Here is an 18,687-nt window from a genome sequence, read left to right on the forward strand (position 1 = left end):
TATATAGCACAGGAAATATAGCCAATATTTTATGATAACTTCAAATGGCATATAATCTATAAAAGTATTAGATCACTATGTTGTACACTTGAAACCATATAATATTGTAAATCAACTACATTTCACTAAAAATAATAAGCTATAAAAATTATCTTTACTGACATTTTAATAAAACTCTTTTCTTTCCTTACTTGTTGAATTTTCTAAAATATATCACACCAAGCAAGAAATACAGTAATAGTAGGGAACCATTTAAAAATACCCATTTCTCTGGCTCCCTTTATTAAAAACTCATGACAAGAAGACTTTAAAAAAAAACAAAACTATGTGTAGAAAATCAGGAAGTGTGTATTTCAACCAACTTTAGTAAGTCTTATAATGACGGTGATACATTTTACTGGTTGGAATGATCTGTTTGCTGGAATGATTTTCCATTAGTCCTTATATCAGGAGCCTCTAAACAGTCACTGAACTTCAGGCAAACAATACCAACTAAGTGTCATGAACCAGGAGGTACTGAACTACAGGATTAATAGAGGAGAAAGACAATAGGCCTTTAGTAAATGAAGTTCCTCACACCAGTCTTTTTAATCTTCTTATTTTATAGTTGATAACCCACACCTCTTATCAAGATAAAGGAAAATCTTGTCATGACGTTTTCCCCTAATATTTTTGTGCATTTTCCTTCCTTAATCTAAAATCAGAAATATCTCAATATCTCAATTCATATCATTTATGCATTTATTGACATTTTACTATGGGCTATGCACTGATCTGTACACTTTACGTTCCTATGAGGAAGGTACCATTATTGTACCAATTTCTTGGCTGAAGAAAGTGAGGCTCAGAAAGGTTGAAATACCATATTTCATTGAATCTAAAATGCCAACGCCATCTACTGTAAGAGACACCATTATTTTATGTACTTCTAAGTAAAAAAAATCACTACCACTCACATTATGGTACAATTCCTTACGGAAAGTCCTACGTTACTCAGATTTCAGTCTCACCAGCTTTTGAAATACATTATATCTATTAAGAAGATAAAATGTCAACTTTTCTGAGTTTTCTGAGGTATTTATATATTTTAGATATTAACCCATTATCATCCAGGTCATTTGCAAATAATGCCAAATTTTCCTGACTCAGCTACACAACTTGGCATGTGGGAGGCAATCCTTTTGCAGATTATCTCAATAAAAGAACAATAAAACTATCTCTACTTGTGTAGAGATATTCTTTACTTTAGTCCCATAAAACACTTGACTATTTCTTTGCAAGAAAATGTGAACTAGTGATCATTTCTACAACAGCAAGTATTTGCTTTACTAGTATCAAAAATTATATCCTGTTGCTGTTTCTGTCTTTCTACATATATATTAACTTTACAATTCAATGCTTAAATATTGCATTAGCTTTTTGAAGAGTTAAAGAGCAGTTTCTTTCAATATGGACAGCACCACTAATGTATATAACTCAAAGTAATAATAATATGAATAGTCATGACCAAGTTTGCTATATCAGGCAATATCTACTATGTCACAATTACATTCTGACTTACAGCTATTTCAAGATTCCATCAGTTTAAGATCCTACCCAATTTCAAAGATGTTAAAATGTCAAGGGGAAAAAGTGTATCTCAGAATCAAAGAAGTACTTGTATCTATATAAGGTCTCAACAGCAGTAAATGCTATATACTGTCTCCACTGGGTGGTCCCACTAGTAGGTAGGCCTGCTAACAGATCAGAACCTATGGATAAGGGGAGACCTGATTCACCATTAGCCTTGTTAACTCTTGAATACATATGTGGGACACAAAGAGAAGGCTATAGCTGGCTCTCTCTTAAGGCTTTTCACCAAAGAAAATAGGATGCTACTCTCTGGTGGTCAGTCTCTAGTGTGCAACCTGACTTTTGGGCTTAGGTGAAAGTAACAGACCCTAACAAGGAAAATCTCTCTGCCTATTAGATCTACCACAGAGAAGCATAAACTCACAGTTAGTTCTACCTTCTACTCGTTACCAGAAAGTCATAGAATCTCTAGCCCTTACCTGAGGAGAGATTATAACCATTACCCACTGCACAAATCCGCTCTTGCTTACTTGAATTCCTTTATAAACTTCATTGCTTGACTGACTCACAAGTAAACACCAACCCACCCGAGAACACTGGCTAACCCTTTATCATCAGGGAAGACATGCTCTACTTTAAGTTTACCAACATGGCTTAAAAGATATGCTCTACTAAGAAACTCATCTTTGACAGGTGCTAAACTATGAAAGAAAGCAAACACTGCAAATTTTTAAAATCTTGTAGGCCCGTTATCTCTGTTTTCTTTCTGAAACTCAAGCCTGCTATAATGTTAAAGGCAAGAGCCTAGATGTATGGGCTTTTCTATTGAATCTTAACATTACATGTCTATAAGGTACCTGGATGTTAGAACATTTGCTTCCCCATATTTTAGGCTTTTTATTTTTCTTTCTTTGTAATGGCTCCAGAAGCTCAGATCATGTTGCTTCCTAGAACGTCTACTTTTTTCTTCCTACATAAATTATTATCAGTAGCCCTGAACTTTATGAAGGCCAAGTGATTCTTTAATTGGCTCCTAAAATTGAGTCCTCATATGCTACAACTGAATAAAAAATTCAACTTTTTATGGCACATATGGAAAACTTCCTGAAACAACACTCAAATTGTACTGACTTTTCAATTCTTAATCCACTCTAATCCATTTTTTACACAAAGTTTAAAAGTTCCTAAAACAAAATTTATATTATGTTCATATTATTCCCCTACTTAAAATAAACTAGTGACTTCCTACTGCATTAAAAATAAAATCTAAATTTTTTACCCTGTCCCACAAAGACATGAGTCTGAATGTCTCTCCAACCTATCATTCTATCACTCTCCCCACCAAGTAACTATGTTCCAACACAGAGGTCTTCTCTAAACTGAACATACCCAAATCTTTGCTTCCTCAAGGTCTTTCCACATGTGTACCTTGTGCTTGGAATTTTCTTAACAACCATTCTTCACATGGTTAACTCCTTCTCATGCTTTAGGTTCCTCCATTTAAATGCTCCCTGTTCAGTGAAGCCTTCTTTACCCCTCATCTAAAACAGGTTTCACACAATTTTCTCTACTCAGTTGTTAATCAGTTGTGTTTAATCTGTGGGGTTTTTTTTGTTTGTTTGTTTGTTTGTTTGTTTTAAATCTGAGACCCGGGCTTCCCTGGTGGCGCAGTGGTTGAGAGTCCGCCTGCCGATGCAGGGGACACAGGTTCGTGCCCCAGTCCGGGAGGATCCCACATGCCGCGGAGCGGCTGGGCCCGTGAGCCTGCGCGTCCGGGAGAGCCCGCAGCAGTGAGAGGCCCGCGTACCACAAAAAAAAAAAAAAAAAAATCTGAGACCCGTAAGTTCCATAAAGACATGGGTATTAGTTACTAGTTTATCTTTAATACTGTTGGGCTGCACCCCACAAGCCTATAAGGCCAGTGCCTGCCCAGCTTTAAGACTGAAGAAAGAGCCTGGAGTCAGTGACAGAGACGTCAATGGTTTAATGGATGGGGGAGCTTACATGTCTGAGGCAAGGTCCTGGAGTGACATCTCATAGTGTGCAGCAGACCAGCAGACAAGACATGGCACCAGGCTTTGCTGGGGGTGCGGGGGTGGGGAGGAGGGGCGGGGACTGCCAGTTATAGGGGGAGTCAGGTTGGCTCACCAGGTTACCATGGAAACTAGCAGAGCGGCACACCCCTCACCGCCCCTTTGATAAGAATAATCACTAGCTGGGCCTGGGGCAAGTGTGTAGAAAGGTCAGTCAGGTGAGTAGGGTTTAGGTGAAGCAGGCACTGGTGGAGCAGAGGAACGTACAGAGAGCCAGAGAACAGCCACCTTGAGTGGCCTGACCGTACAAATACCAAACACAGTGACACTACACAATTAAAAAGTGATGAATAAGAAAAACTAAAATAACAATCCGTTATATTGTACTACTATGCGCCAGGCACTGTTCTAAGCACCTTACATCTATTAATACGTTTAATTCTAAGTATGTATATAAGATATGCACTACTATTACCATTATTTTATAGAAGAGAAACTAAGGCACATAAACGTCCCCAAAACTATTTAAGAATCATTTTAAATGGTGGGCTTCAACAACGGTTAACTTGTAATCATTTAAAAATTAAATGGGTACGGTTCTATCAGGTTGTAACAAAAAAATAGTTTCACTTTTTAAAAGAGTAACAAGTTATTCCATTTAAATTACACACCAATTTGTACTTGATAAATGAAAATGAGAATTCCTCAAATTATTGTTTATATAAAGTCCAGGTGGGCTCAAAGCAAGGAAACTTCATTTTGACTACTGTTTTGCTCTTGGCCACTTTGTGGCAGTATGTTAGGAATATCACAAGGTGATTTACCGTTTGTGTAACCTTCCTTCTTCCTAGAACAGGCACCTATCAGAAACTAAGTTTACAAGCCAACGACATGTGCAGAACCTGCTCTGTAACTGTGCTTTCAGAATTAGGGTAAGTAGAAAAATCTTTGATAAATCAGTGATTTTCAAAGTGTAATCCTAATTTCCAGAGTTTTGAAATGGTTGTTGACAATTTTGCCAGTTTCAATTACTGCTTTTTGGAGCTTAAGAATTTCTAAGCTCCTCACTCTGACATTCTGGAAGTCCTTTCTAATAAACTTTTAAAAAGATTAAGATATCTTCTAGTTACCCACCCAGACAGGTGTTAGAAGTCTAAGACTGTTAACTGGACATTATATTATTTTGTATCCTAACACTAGCAATCAAAGCACTCTATTTCCAAGAAAGAAATATTGGAATTGGCTTGTTTTTGTTTCTTGCCTGGTAATAATTTAAAAAAAAAATCATGTTTAAATTTTCTGAAAAGTATATTTTAACAACTGTATTTTAATTTTTAACAATGTGAAAAAGTTATACCCAACTTATTTCAGTACTGTTAAAATATACACACGAAATATTTTGTAAAAATTAAAATTAAATAAAAATCTGAATGAAATATAATTCATTACTGGGAAGAGTTCATGATTTGATAAAAAATAAACACTTTTGTGTTTGAATGAAAACAAGTAAACAAAATTTCTGATTTTATACAACAAATCTATTCATTTTAAGAAGAATTAAACTATTATAATAAAAAGTACTATCTGTACACATCCAATATATACATTTATATGATATGATATTTTGAACAAACATCTATGAAAGCATTAAGGAGAGAGAAACTCATTTTGCCTAGGAATGTAAGGTAAGATTTGACAAAGAGCTTTTCTCAAATGGAGAAGAGAGAGAACATTTGAAGTAGAGAGATTTACATCTACAAAGGTAGAGAATAATAAAAGTACCCAATATGTCCAGGAAAGAGCAAGTGGGGGAGATAAGGATAAATTTCTGAGATGAGGTAGGAAAATTCAGTTGATGGTATTGTGAAGGGTCTTCAAAGTCCCAGTGAAAGAGTGTGAAATTCACCTGCCAAGTACTGTGGAAAATGACTTGATAAAACCTACATGTGAGAAACACAGTTCTTCAGACAACATAAAGGATGAAGTTATGAATAGGAAAAGAAAAACCAAATTGAATAAAGAATCACTAGAAGTTGGTTTTTTTTAACCCCACTATGTCTGTACTGTAGGCTGTGTTTCTCACCCAGAAAATGAAGAGTTCTTCTCCATTTGATACTGAGATGAGATTATTTTCCATAAAATAAGATGTTCATTAGTTTTGCTGCTTTGACTGGTGGGTCCATAGAAGCAAAACTCAGTCATAACCTGTGAGAAGGGCTGACAGGACCTTTATCTGGGTAAGGTCCTTCCTATAGGTCATTCTGAAATAAAGATAAACATTTCTAAATGAAAAAAAAAAGATGTTTGTGAGAAGATTTGTTAACTTCTAAAGTTCTTTTCTAAGTTATTTAAATATAGTAAAAAGATAATGTTAATACCTCTGTCGTTTTTTTTAAATTAATTAATTTATTTATTTTTGGCTGTGTTGGGTCTTCATTGCGGTACACAGGCTTCTCATTGCAGTGGCTTTCTCTTGTTGCAGAGCACAGGCTCTAAGCCCAAGGGCTTCAGTAGTTGTGGCTCGCGGGCTCTAAAGTGCAGGCTCAGCAGTTGTGGTGCATGGGCTTAGTTGCCCCAGGGCATGTAGGATCTTCCCAGACCAGGGATTGAACCCATGTCCTCTGCATTGGCAGGAGGATTCTTAACCACTGCACCACCAGGGAAGCCCCCTTTGTCATCTTATTAAATGGCTTATTTATTTATGCAGGGAGAAAATAAACTCAATATAATATAAAAGTCAAATTAAAAGCAATAGAAGAAAGAAAAATACTTGGTACCAGTCTTTGACACTAACCAAGTTCTTGGTGATGCCAGTTAGGTGAAATGGGTTCTATTTTCCATTACCTATAAAATGAGTAGGTTAATTAAGACTTCAAAAGTTCCACTCAGATTTAAGCTGAATACTTTATAGTTATTTTCTTAAATCCACTACAAAAGAATTGTACATGTCAATTTAATTTGCTTGTTTATGTAAAATTTTACTTTACCCCAAAAGTAGCAAATAAATCCTTGATACTAGCTCCAAACTCCTGATCTTCTGTTTGATCTCTGTCCAACAAATGAGGCTGTTTACGTTCTCCGGCTTTTATCCTCACTGTGCCTATATGTTAACAAGTAAAAGAATCTTATGACATGTTCAAATAACTAAAACACATATTATAAACATACATACACATCCCAATACACCCAGTTTGTCTTGAAATGGCAAGTGAGCTGTTTTTGAACATGCTAAAGTCAATCTAACTAAAAGGCACATTCTTCTAAAACAGTGCTGTCCTAAAGAAAATTCTGTGATAAGGAAAATTTCCCATATCTGTACTCTCCAGCACTGTAGCCATTAGCTGTACTGTGGCTGTTAAATACTTGAAATGTAGCTCCTACTACTGAGTAAATGGATTTTTAATTTAATTTAAAACTTAAATAGCCACATATGGTGACTACAGTATTTGACAGCACAGACCTAAAATATAAAAGCACAAACTTTGATATTACTAAAAATATTTTGTGCCAATGAAATGTACTACCATTAGGAGAGTATTCGATTTCTCTAACGTTACATGTATATTTTAGTGTTTCCAAAAGAATTTTAATAGTTATTACTCTATCTTACAACAATTCTATGGGGTAATACATGACTTAAATCATGATAGGTAAATAGGTTTAAATATGCTTCTTTCTTTAAGAAAACTTCTGAATTTTAGATATAAAGCATTTTTAAAGAGGAATGACAAGAAGCAAGAATATGTACTAATGAAAGTCTGGTACATAAATAATACTTGGCTACATGCGGCTTTATTTGTTCAAATAATACTAGCACATGTCACTGTATGTCCATGACAGAACGAAATGTACACAGAAAGAAATGCAGTTCAGCCATATTCTGAGAATTGGTAGGGATGAAGAATATACTGTCCTTTAATTTAATGAATTATATTTTTATAGTCACCTCGAATACCATGTGGAAAGCATGAAAATGGTATTAATGTAGACCATGCAATAACTGCAATAATAACAAAATGAATCCACCAACTCTGCTGCCAGCGTTCATTATCATCACTGTCTTCAACACTTTAATAGAGAAAATGAAAATTTTCAACTTTGTATATTTTAATACAAACAAAGCCATGATTAAACAGAGCAAGAAAGAGCATTTTCTGTTAATTTGTTATTGTTTTGCTGAAATTGAGTGGTTGTGAGTTCTCCAATTATGTGGTTCTCTTTTGTCCTGCAGGATACTAAATTTTTTCCTTTCCCCACTTTTCCCCTGTCCATACAGGTGGCGAAGAGTAATTCTCTGTTCCTTTTAAACTTGTTTCTCCAACAGAAGCTATGCATTTAGAAGACATCACTCTAAATCTCATCTCTTTTTTGAAATCATTCCTGCCCCTTTAAATCATGTGCCCAATTCTTTAGTATAAGACTGGCCCTTTAAGTTGCACAACTAACACTGTATCTGGGTATGTGACCCTTTAAATCACATATACTTGGTAATCTTTTTCTTATAGTCCCTTCTCTGAACTCTCAGATTGAGTGTGTATTACCCTTCTAGTGATCATACCTAATCATGCTTTGATAGAACTTTGTCTTCTTTCTTCCCTGTGGTTTTTCTTGGTTGGCCTTTGCAAACTACAAAGCCTTGCAGTGGGCAGGGTGAGATGGAAATGTGAAGGATCCTCTGCTGGGATTTGTTGATTTTTCCTTTTTTACTCACAGTTCTTTTGCAGTTTCAACATCCTTTGTCTCCAGTAATGCTCAGGCCATAATTTTGTGGGGGATTTTCTCAGCTGTGACATTATTTTGTATCAATGTAATGGTATTAGGAAGTGGGGCCTTTAGGAGGTGATTAGGTCATGAGGGTAGAGTCTGCATGAATGTGATTAATGACCCCAGATAGACTTCTTGCCCCTTCATCCATGTAAGGACACAGGGAGAAGCAAGGACACCAGGAAGCAAGATCTCACCAGACACTGAATTTGCCAGCACCTTGATCTTGGACTTCCCAGCATACAGAACTGCAAGAAGTAAATTTCTGTTTTTGTAAGCCCAGTGTATAATATTTCTGTTACAGCTGCCCAAATGGACTAAGACAGTACAGAAGAAAAATTCCTGCCTAGAATAAGTATCTTTCCCTATAAAGACAAATCTCTATGTTAAAAGAGGGCCAACCTAATAACAAAGTAATCAACCTGATGACAGCTTGTCTCCCAGTGAATGTGTCATATCGGGAACTCAGGGTTGACCTCTACTACTGATGAATTGGATACTCAGCAGTAGGAATACTCATATCCTAGTAAATATTCTTGTTGAGAGATTGTCCTTAGTGTGAAGAAGTCCATGTTACTGCACTCATGCAAACTCACCATTACTGTCACCATGGCCACTTCTCACATGAGCTTATTGAGGAAGAATTAGGGTGGTTAGAAAAGAAAAGAGAGAGGCTGGCTAACATTAACAGGATGGGACATCTTGTCCAGCTGATTAAAGAGCCTCTTCCAAAGTACATACCCTTTTCATGTGCCAGTTCTAAGAGTTTCATCCACATATCCTCCTGGTTACCTTTTTTTTAAAAAATCTTTTTCTAAGTCCTTGGCTACACAACCATAAATTAGTATAAATTTATACCTCAGGCCATCCCTCCTTCTATGCTAAGTGGACAACCAGCCTGAAGTTCTACTCACTAGAATGATCTCCTGATTTCAAGGCCACTGTTGAGTGGAGTTGTAATATAGTGGCCATCCCCTTTCTCATCTCAATGAGAGAACTTAATATTCACACAATTAAATGTTTCCTTTTCCCTGGGAATATTTTCTAGTATTGTTAAAAGAAGCCGTATGACCCAGAACTCTTAAAATAACTTCTGTCCCTCCAGTGATTAAATGCTACAACTATTTAATTTCCTAGTCTTGCCCTCCCTGAACTTAATCCCATCCTACAACCTATGATCATTTTAGTAACTATCTTCAATTTACTCCCAGCAAGGAGGTTATCTGTGCATACAAATATGCAACCTAGTTCTGGAATCCTAAAGCTACTTCTGATACTATTTTTAGTATCAGTCAGGATGCTGATAGGAAACAGATGGTATACTCATCTGAGATAATTTGAAGAGAGAGGGACAAGAAGACTATTTCCAGTGATGTGGGCAGAGTTTAGGGAAATGAACAGGGTACAGCACAAAATTATGGGGTCAGCAGTACAGTAGCAAACTGTTATGACAAGCCTTAATGTCAAGTGGAACAGTGCTTAATAAATGGAAGAGGATGCCTCAAAGGAGGCGTCATCTTCAGAATAGGAATACAGCCAATCTGGATACAACCCCTGCAGAAACTGGAAGGATAATACCCTAGCCTTAATTTGCTCCTGCCCTCTCATTTTCCAGTGCCTCTCATTGGCCAAATCCAACTGAAATCCAGAGTTCAAGGGATTATGTTGAGGCTCTCAATATAGCCTGCTGGGGAAGAAAAGAGACTAGAGAAGGTTTTAGAAAGGTGGAAGTGAATTTAGAGAGTCAAAAAAAATACATCCAACACATATTCTCTGATACTTTATCTGCCCACCCACCCTGCCCCTTCCAGCTACCAAAACTTCACTATGGCTAAGTAAGAACCCAGATGAGCTGGCAGGGGAGCTAGGAGGAGAGCTTCCACATACGATCTGTAGCAATAAATAACTATGGAAATAGTTGGCAAGTTGGCAATAAATAAGAGGAGCTAGTTGGCTTCTGTACCTCAGTTTTAATTAGTTCTACGTTTATATAAAACCAGAGTTTCAGAAATGGAGGGTGGACCTTTCTGTTTTCTTGTAGTGGTACATTTTTATCTCCTTCATTAACTCCATCATCTTAATGAGAGAACTAAAAAAGGCAATAAGTCACTTATAGTACCACTTCCCAATACATAATTAAATATAACTTTAAAAATACATATTTAGGGACTTCCCTGGTAGCACAGTGTTTAAGAATCCACCCGCCATTGCAGGGGATACAGGTTCAAGCCCTGGTCCGGGAAGATCCCACATGCCTTGGTGCAACTAAGCCCGTGCGCCACAACTACTGACCCTGCGCTCTAGAGCTCGTGAGCCACAACTACCTAGAGCCTGTGCTCCGCAACAAGAGAAGCCAGTGCAATGAGAAGCTTGCGCACCACAACAAAGAGTAGCCCCCGCCTGCTGCAACTAGAGAAAGCCTGTGTGCAGCAACGAAGACCCAACGCAGCCAAAAATAAATAAATTAATTAATTTTTAAAAATACATATTTATATAGCAAAAAGAAGGAAATAGTAAAGACTAGAGAAGAAATAAATGAAACATAGAATGGAAAAACAATAGGGAAAATCAATTAAATTAAGAGTTGATTTTTTTAAAAAAATCAACAAAATTGACAAACCTTTAGACCAAGAAAAAGACTCAAATAACAAAAATCAGAAATGAAAGAGAAGATATTACAACTGATGTCACAGAAATAAGAAAGGATCATAAGAAACTACTATGAACAATTTTATGCCAACAAGTTGGATAACCTAGAATAAATGGAAAAATTTCTAGAGACATATAACCTATGAAGACTGAATCATGAAAAAATAAAATATCTAAACAGACACAGAACCAATAAGGAGAGCAAATCAGTAATCAAAAACCTCCCAACAGGGCTTCCCTGGTGGCGCAGTGGTTGAGAGTCCGCCTGCCGATGCAGGGGACACGGGTTCGTGCCCTGGTCCAGGAAGATCCCATATGCCGCAGAGCGGCTGGGCCTGTGAGCCATGGCCACTGAGCCTGTGCGTCCGGAGCCTGTGCTCCTCAATGGGAGAGGCCACAACAGTGAGAGGCCCACGTACCGCAAAAAAAAAAAAAAACCTCCCAACAAAGAAAATCCCAGGACCAAATGGCTTCACTGGAGAGTACCACCAAACACTTAAAGAAGAAGTAATACCAATCCTTCTCAAACTTTCCCAAAAAAATTAAGAGGTAAGAATACTTCCAAACTCATTCCATGAGGTCAGCATTACCCTGAAAACAAAATCAGACAAAGTACTACAAGGAAACTACACACTAATATCCCTGATGAATAATGATGCAAAAGTCATCAACAAAATACTAGCAAACCAAATTCAACAACATATTAAGAGAATCATACATCATAACCAAGTGAGATTTATTCTGGAATACAAGAATGGTTCAACATATGAAAATCAGTTAATGTGATTTACCCCATTAACAGAATGAAGGACAAAAGCACATGATCATCTCGATGCAGAAAAAGCACTGAACAAAATTTAGCACCCTTTCATTGTAAAAACACTCAACAAACTGATAATAGAAGGAAATTACCCAACATAATAACAGCCATATATGAAAAGCCCACTGCTAACACTGCACTCAATGGTGAAAAACTGAAAGCTCTCCCTCTAATATCTGGAACAAGGCAAAGACACCTACCTATTTTTAACACTTCTATTCAACATAGTACTGGATATTCTAGCCAGAACAATCAGGCAAGAGAAAGAAATAAAAGGCATCCATATTGGAAAGGAAGAGGTAAAATTACCTCTGTTTGCAGATGACATGATCTTCTATTTAGAAAATGCTAAAGACTCCAAAGAAAAAAACTGTTAGAACTAATAAATGAATTCAGCAAAGTTGCAGGATACAAAGTCAACACAAAAATCAAGTGTGTTTCTATACACTAACAATGAGCAGCATGCAAGGCAAAGACTTGTACACTGAAAACTTCAAAACATTGCTGAAGGAATTAAAGAAGATACAAATAAATGGAAAGACATACATGTTCATGGATTTGAAGACTCAATATTGTTAAAATGCCCTTAATACCCAAAGTGGTCTACAGATTCAATGCAATCCCTATCAAAACCTCAACAGAATTTTTTGCAGAAATAGAAAAAAAAATCCTAAAATTTCATATGGAATTTCAAAAGATCCCAAATAGTCAAAACAATCCCAAGAAAGAAAAATAAAGACAGAGGCTTCACACTTCCTGGTTTCAAAATATATTACAAAGCTATAGTGATCAGAACAGTATGGTACTGATATAAAGACAGATATATAGAACAATGGAAGAGAATAAAGATCCCAGAAATATATTCTCATAAATATGGACAAATAATCTTTTACAAGGATGAAAAGAATACACAACAGGGAAAGGATAATCTTTTCAATAAATGGTGCTGGAAAAACTGGATATTCATGTGCAAAAGAATGAAGTTGGACCCTTTCCTTATAATATATACAAAAATAACTCAAAATGGATTAAAGATCTAAACATAAAACCTGCAACAGTAAAGCTCCCAGAAAACAACATACAAAGAAAGCTCCAAGACATTGGATTTGGCAATTATTTTTTGATATGACACCAAAAGCAAAGGCAACAAAAAAAATTAGAAAAATGGGACTACGTCAAACTTAAAAACTGCACAGCAAAGGAAACAATCAACAGAGTGAACAGAAAAACTACAGAATGGGAGAAAATATTGGCAAACCATGTATCTGGAGTAGGGCTAATATCCAGAATATAGAAAGAACTGCCTCAACTCAACAAAAACAAAAATCTGATTTTAAAAATATGCAATGGACTTGAATAGATATTTCTTCAAAGAAGATATATGAATGGCCCACAAGTATGTGATAGGATGCTCAACATCACTAATCATCAGGGAAATGAAAATCAAAACCACAATGAGATATCACCTCATACATACCTATTAGGATGGCTGTTAAAAAAAAAACAATGTGGAAGTTCCTCAAAAAAATTAAAAACAGAAATACCATACCATCTAACAATTCTGGGTATATATCCCAAAAATATTGAAAATAGAGTCTCAAAGAGATATTTGCACACCTATGTTAATTGTAGCATTATTCACAATAGCCAAGAGGAGGTTAAAGTAACCTAAAGGTCAACTGACAGATGAATAGATAAAGAAAATGTGGTTTATACATACAATGAAATATTACTTAGCCTTAAAACAGAAGGAGATACTGTTATATGTTACAACATGGATGAACGTTGTAGACATTATGCTAAGTGAAATAAGCCAGTCATAAAAAGACAATTACTTCATGATTCCACTTATATGAGGTGTCTAAAATAGTCAAACTCTTAGAAACAAAAAGTAGAAGAATCACTGCCAGGGCTTGGGGGTAAGGGGGAAATGGCAAGTTGTTGTATAATGGATATAGAGTTTCAGTTTTGCAAGACAAAAAAATTCTAGAGATACGTTACACAACAATATGCATATAGTTAACATTACTATATTATACACTTAAAAATGGTTAGGATGGTAAATTTTACACTATGTGTTTTATACCTCAATTAAAAAAAAACTGTATGTGGAAATAGTAGTATGGTTGTCATTATAAGTTGTTTTTTGAATTATATTTCAAACAGCAAAGATAAAATGTGTATTTTAGATATATTTATATGTATACATATGTGCATATCAGTCACATTTACATATTTTTAAAATAGTAATTACAAATTATATATTTATAAGCTACAGTATCTATCCAATAAATATTTTATACAATGTAAAACAGAAAAAAAAGAGAAAAAAAAACCCCAGCCTACCTTGTCTCAAAAGTACTGTTCACAGAGGCCTTAATCAAGGGTGCTCCTATTGCATACCCCAAAGCATATCCGAGTATTCCTGCAGCTTCCACAAGGCCTATAAAATGGATAACTGAACATCAAACAACTACATAACCCAACTTTGTTGTAAAAAGATGAAAATTATCTCACTGCAATGAATTATTTCTGAAAGCTTCATGGACTATTCTATTAGTCTCCAAAGAAACAGAACCAATAGGATATTGAGGGAAAAACAGAGAGACAGAAACAGAGAGACAGAGAGTCAGAGAGCGAGGCAGAGACTTTAAGGAAGTGGTTCATGAAATTGTAGGGCTGGCAAATCCAAATTTGTAGGGCAGGCTGGCAGGCTGGAAATCCAGGTAAGAGTTAATGTTATAGTCTTGAGTCCATAATTAAATCTACAGGGCACGCCAGCAGCATGGGAAAACTCAGGCAGAGTTTCTACACTGTAGTCTGGAGACAGAATTGCTTCTTCTTTGGGAAACCTCAGTCTGTTCTGAAAGGCTTTAACTGATTAGAAGAGGCTCACGCATATTATGAAGGGTAATCTGCTTGACTCAAAGTCTACTGATTGTAAATATTAGTCACATCTAAAAATTATCACAGAAACATCTAGACTGGTGTTTGACCAAACAACTGGTTGCCATAACCTAGCCAAGGTGACGCATAAAATTTATCATCATACATATTATTCAATGCACAGATTAGAAAAACTTAGATAATTTTGTAATTCACTATACCTTATTTAATCTATATATTAATGTAATATAAATAAATATACATATATTTAATACAAATTCAACGGGTCTTATTTCAATTTAATTTGTGGTACTAAAGCAAGATGATACTTTAACATAAACATCACCTTTGCATCCTTCACTTTAGCTGCCAGGGTGGCAGGAGGTAGCAATAAAGTAAGCTACTCTCTGTAGTGTATACATGTGTTTTAACTGCTATTCAATAGAATCAAAAGTAAAACAAACATATTTGTTGCCACCATCAGCCAACGGTAATGAATGGCTACAATTTTTTTTTTCTAAAAACAAACATAAATATGAATATTATCTATTTTAGTTCATTGACATGACTTTCCTTACCTCTGGTGGAAAAATTATTATTTTGGTGAAAAATGTTACTTTCTGTTAAGTCACCTTCACAATAAGTATGTAAAAACAACTTTAAATTTTTTTCCAAAAATGATAGTTAGATAACCCTGTATAAGTAGATGATCTACCAGGACCAGAAGCTATTACAATATAAAGAGGTACAGATTACTGTACCCCAGGGCTACTTATTGTGCAGTACACTAGCATGAAATATTATAAATAGAGGATACTACACTGTAGCTAATTAAATAGCACATCACTCCTCTCCTTGATAGGATGAATGAGATTATGTTTTCATTAACTTCAAAATATCAAAGCTGGGCTTCCCTGGTGGCACAGTGATTGAGAGTCCGCCTGCCGATGCAGGGGACACGGGTTCGTGTCCCGGTCCAGGAGGATCCCACGTGCCGCTGAGCGGCTGGGCCCGTGAGCCATTGCCGCTGAGCCTGCGCGTCCGGAGCCTGTGCTCCGCAATGGGAGAGGCCACAGCAGTGAGAGGCCCGCATACCGCAAAAAAAAAAAAAAAAAAAAATCAAAGCTCCCCAAAACGATTGTGTTAATGTACGTAAAGAGCTTAGTAATGATTATTTCAGCACCACACTGAATCTTGCTCTAAGCAAGCATAAACAATGTTTCTATTCCCTTATGGACATTATGGCAGCAACATCCCACTATATCCTTGATATTAGCCAAAAGGCCGAGAAGTGATACCCCACTGTATCCTTAAAGTTAAAACATACAACTACTTGAGCAATTTAATCTGGTAATTTGAGATTTTTTTTCCCAGTGAAATGAACTGCAGCCTAAATAGGCTGATAGGATGAAAATATATAAAAATCATATTAGAAGGGGAAATAACTTGCCTAGATAAATACCAGCTGAGTGTGTGGCAACGCTGTTATAAATAAAGGTTATTCCAAGGACATAAAGAGGTATAGCTGCTATTCCCTGCACACTCTGCCCAAGGATGAAGAACGTCATATATTTTGATTGGAATGATAATGAAGCTTTCTTGCAAGCTTTGACCATCTTCATTTCTTGGCAAGTATCTTTTGAAAAGATAATTATATTTTTGTTAAATGAGTCAAAAGTTAAACATACAACAAATACGCAGTATCTTCTATGAAATGTTTTACCTTTTATAAGCTATTTCCACCATTATGCTTTTATTTTAGTTAACACTCATGTATATTGAATGTAGTAGTTCTATAATCAATCATCAAGTTCTCAGAAAAAAAGCAACGATAAAAGAAAATTTGTGGGAATACTGGAAAATATGCACATATTATAAACCCAATATAAATGTGTATGCATAATTATATGTATATATATACTTATGTGTGCATAAGTATATACATACATATATGTATATATGTATATACACACACATACACACATATTCCTCTTAAATTTGACATCTGGTACCCCTGAGTTTTGACCCCAGGGTAAAAGTATTTCTAATGTCCTAAATTATCTGAATTACTAAAGATTACCTTCTGAGTTTAGTTCTAGATCCACTTCTTCAGCAATCTTCACATTAACTTCGTGTTACTAAATAGTTTCCCATTTTAGACCCACTAACTTCTAGAATACAGGTGCATAAAGACAAGGCATTATACAATAAAATTTTCTCTCTGTTGGTCATTATATGGTAATGTACTAGATTTTAAACTCCTTTAGGTGACAGTGTATTTCTTATGCTTTTTCAAATTCACATGGTTGTAAATCAATAGTAAATAAATGTTTGTTGGAATTACATTTGTCATTAGATTGGTAGATCCAGGTAATGCTAATTAGATCATTCTGACTGTGTCTATTTTGATTGGAATTTAACAAATGCTCTTAAAATATTAGTGGAAAACTGGTAATAGTATAGACTGCAAAATAATACACAAATGGAAATTTTCAGGTGGTTCAGTATCCACAGAGAATGAAACTTGATCCCACGTCAAATGGGAGGAGGTCTCTAGAATTGTGATCCAAAATACTGATTCAATTTTACATAGACATGTTAACTTGTGGTGATATCAGTATCAATCTGATATTTCCAACACCCTAGCTTCTTAGTTCCTTGAACTCCTCTCCGTTCATGTACTTGTGTTCCACTTACCCTAGTTACTCATTTTAAACTTTCGGAAACAATAACTACAAGCCTTCCTTAATTGTAAGCATCCTACACTCAAACTCTCTCTATTTTTCCAGATCACTCCTTCTAGCAACCCAGCTGCTACAATCCTTAAAACTCACCAAGATCTATAATCAATCCATTGATCCTGCTCCTTTTCATGATCTCAATGTCCCCTTCATCTCCTTACTTCTCTCATTATCATCTTAACACTTTTAAATCCTTTGTTCTCTTTCATATCATGCAATCCCTTAGTAAAACTTCAGCCCTGGTCAAATTAAACTCTTCTCCCTACTCTACACCTACGCTTTCAAAGCTGAATGAGGCTGGAGGGAAACACACAACGATGCAAATCTCACTTTGAATGCATGATTATTAAACTCAGGTAGGTCCTTCACCCTCCTGATAATCAAGTATGTCCCTAATCTACTACTCTTGTCTCCTTCTAGAAAAAAAAACATTCAACTTGTTTCCCTTCTCCTAAGGATCATGGTCCTGAGATTCCTGCTGCCCAACATTTGAAAACAAATGTCTTCTACCAGTAGGATAAAACTAATCTTTTAGTGCCCTTCTTGAAATTATAGTCCAAACAAGGGATTTTTTAAAGTGAAGAAGGGCACTTGGATCTTGGACTCTCAGCCTTCAGAGCAGTGAGAAATAAATTTCTGTTTTTTAAACCAACCAGTCTATGATATTTTTGTTATAGCAGCCCAAACTAACTAAGACACGAGGAAAATCAAAAATCTTTGTTGTGAATTATAGAAGGGAACTGAAAAAAAAAATCAGGGGAATGGATCCATTTGAAAGTATAACTGAGGTTGAAAGTAACAAATTCATTGTGGGACTAAGCTGTCCTCTTGTGTGATTTTTCTCTAAAACACTCATCAGCAGCCCAGATATAGATATAAAAGAAAGGTATATGGTTGGATCAAAAGTTTTCCAGACCAGGAACAAGAAAGGACAATGGGACAGAGAGCTTAGTATAATGATTAGAGTATGTCTGAAATATTCTAACATGTCATATTAAGGAACATAAAATAAGCTACAAATGAAAGAAAATAACAACAAGGAGAATCTGATAAAGGGAGAAAGTAGATGTCAATACACTAAAGGTTCCAATGAAAGGAAAGAACTGATGTTTCTGTTATATGAGTGAGTTAGAAGAATTAGTGGATATAATCAGACAGTGAGATAACAGATATTTAGTAAGTTCTTAGTAACGTGACACTGCACCGCAACCATGGATATGTC

At 35.8% G+C, this 18,687-nt stretch overlaps 1 protein-coding gene across 1 annotated transcript in view; it reads right to left on the reverse strand.

Annotated features, from left to right (window-relative positions):
* SLCO6A1 (solute carrier organic anion transporter family member 6A1) overlaps nt 1-18,687 on the reverse strand; it is a 97,951-nt gene that overhangs the window by 64,638 nt on the left and 14,626 nt on the right. The window contains 4 exon segments of the mRNA XM_030759682.2: nt 6,593-6,705; nt 7,552-7,673; nt 14,185-14,281; nt 16,175-16,360. Of these exon segments, the coding sequence (XP_030615542.2) occupies nt 6,593-6,705; nt 7,552-7,673; nt 14,185-14,281; nt 16,175-16,360 (518 nt within the window).

The sequence above is a fragment of the Delphinapterus leucas genome, chromosome 3 (genome assembly GCF_059928025.1).
Source record: "Delphinapterus leucas isolate spDelLeu-1000000601 "Yukka" chromosome 3, BTC_Dleu_Yukka2, whole genome shotgun sequence".
Taxonomy (NCBI): Eukaryota; Metazoa; Chordata; class Mammalia; order Artiodactyla; family Monodontidae; genus Delphinapterus; species Delphinapterus leucas.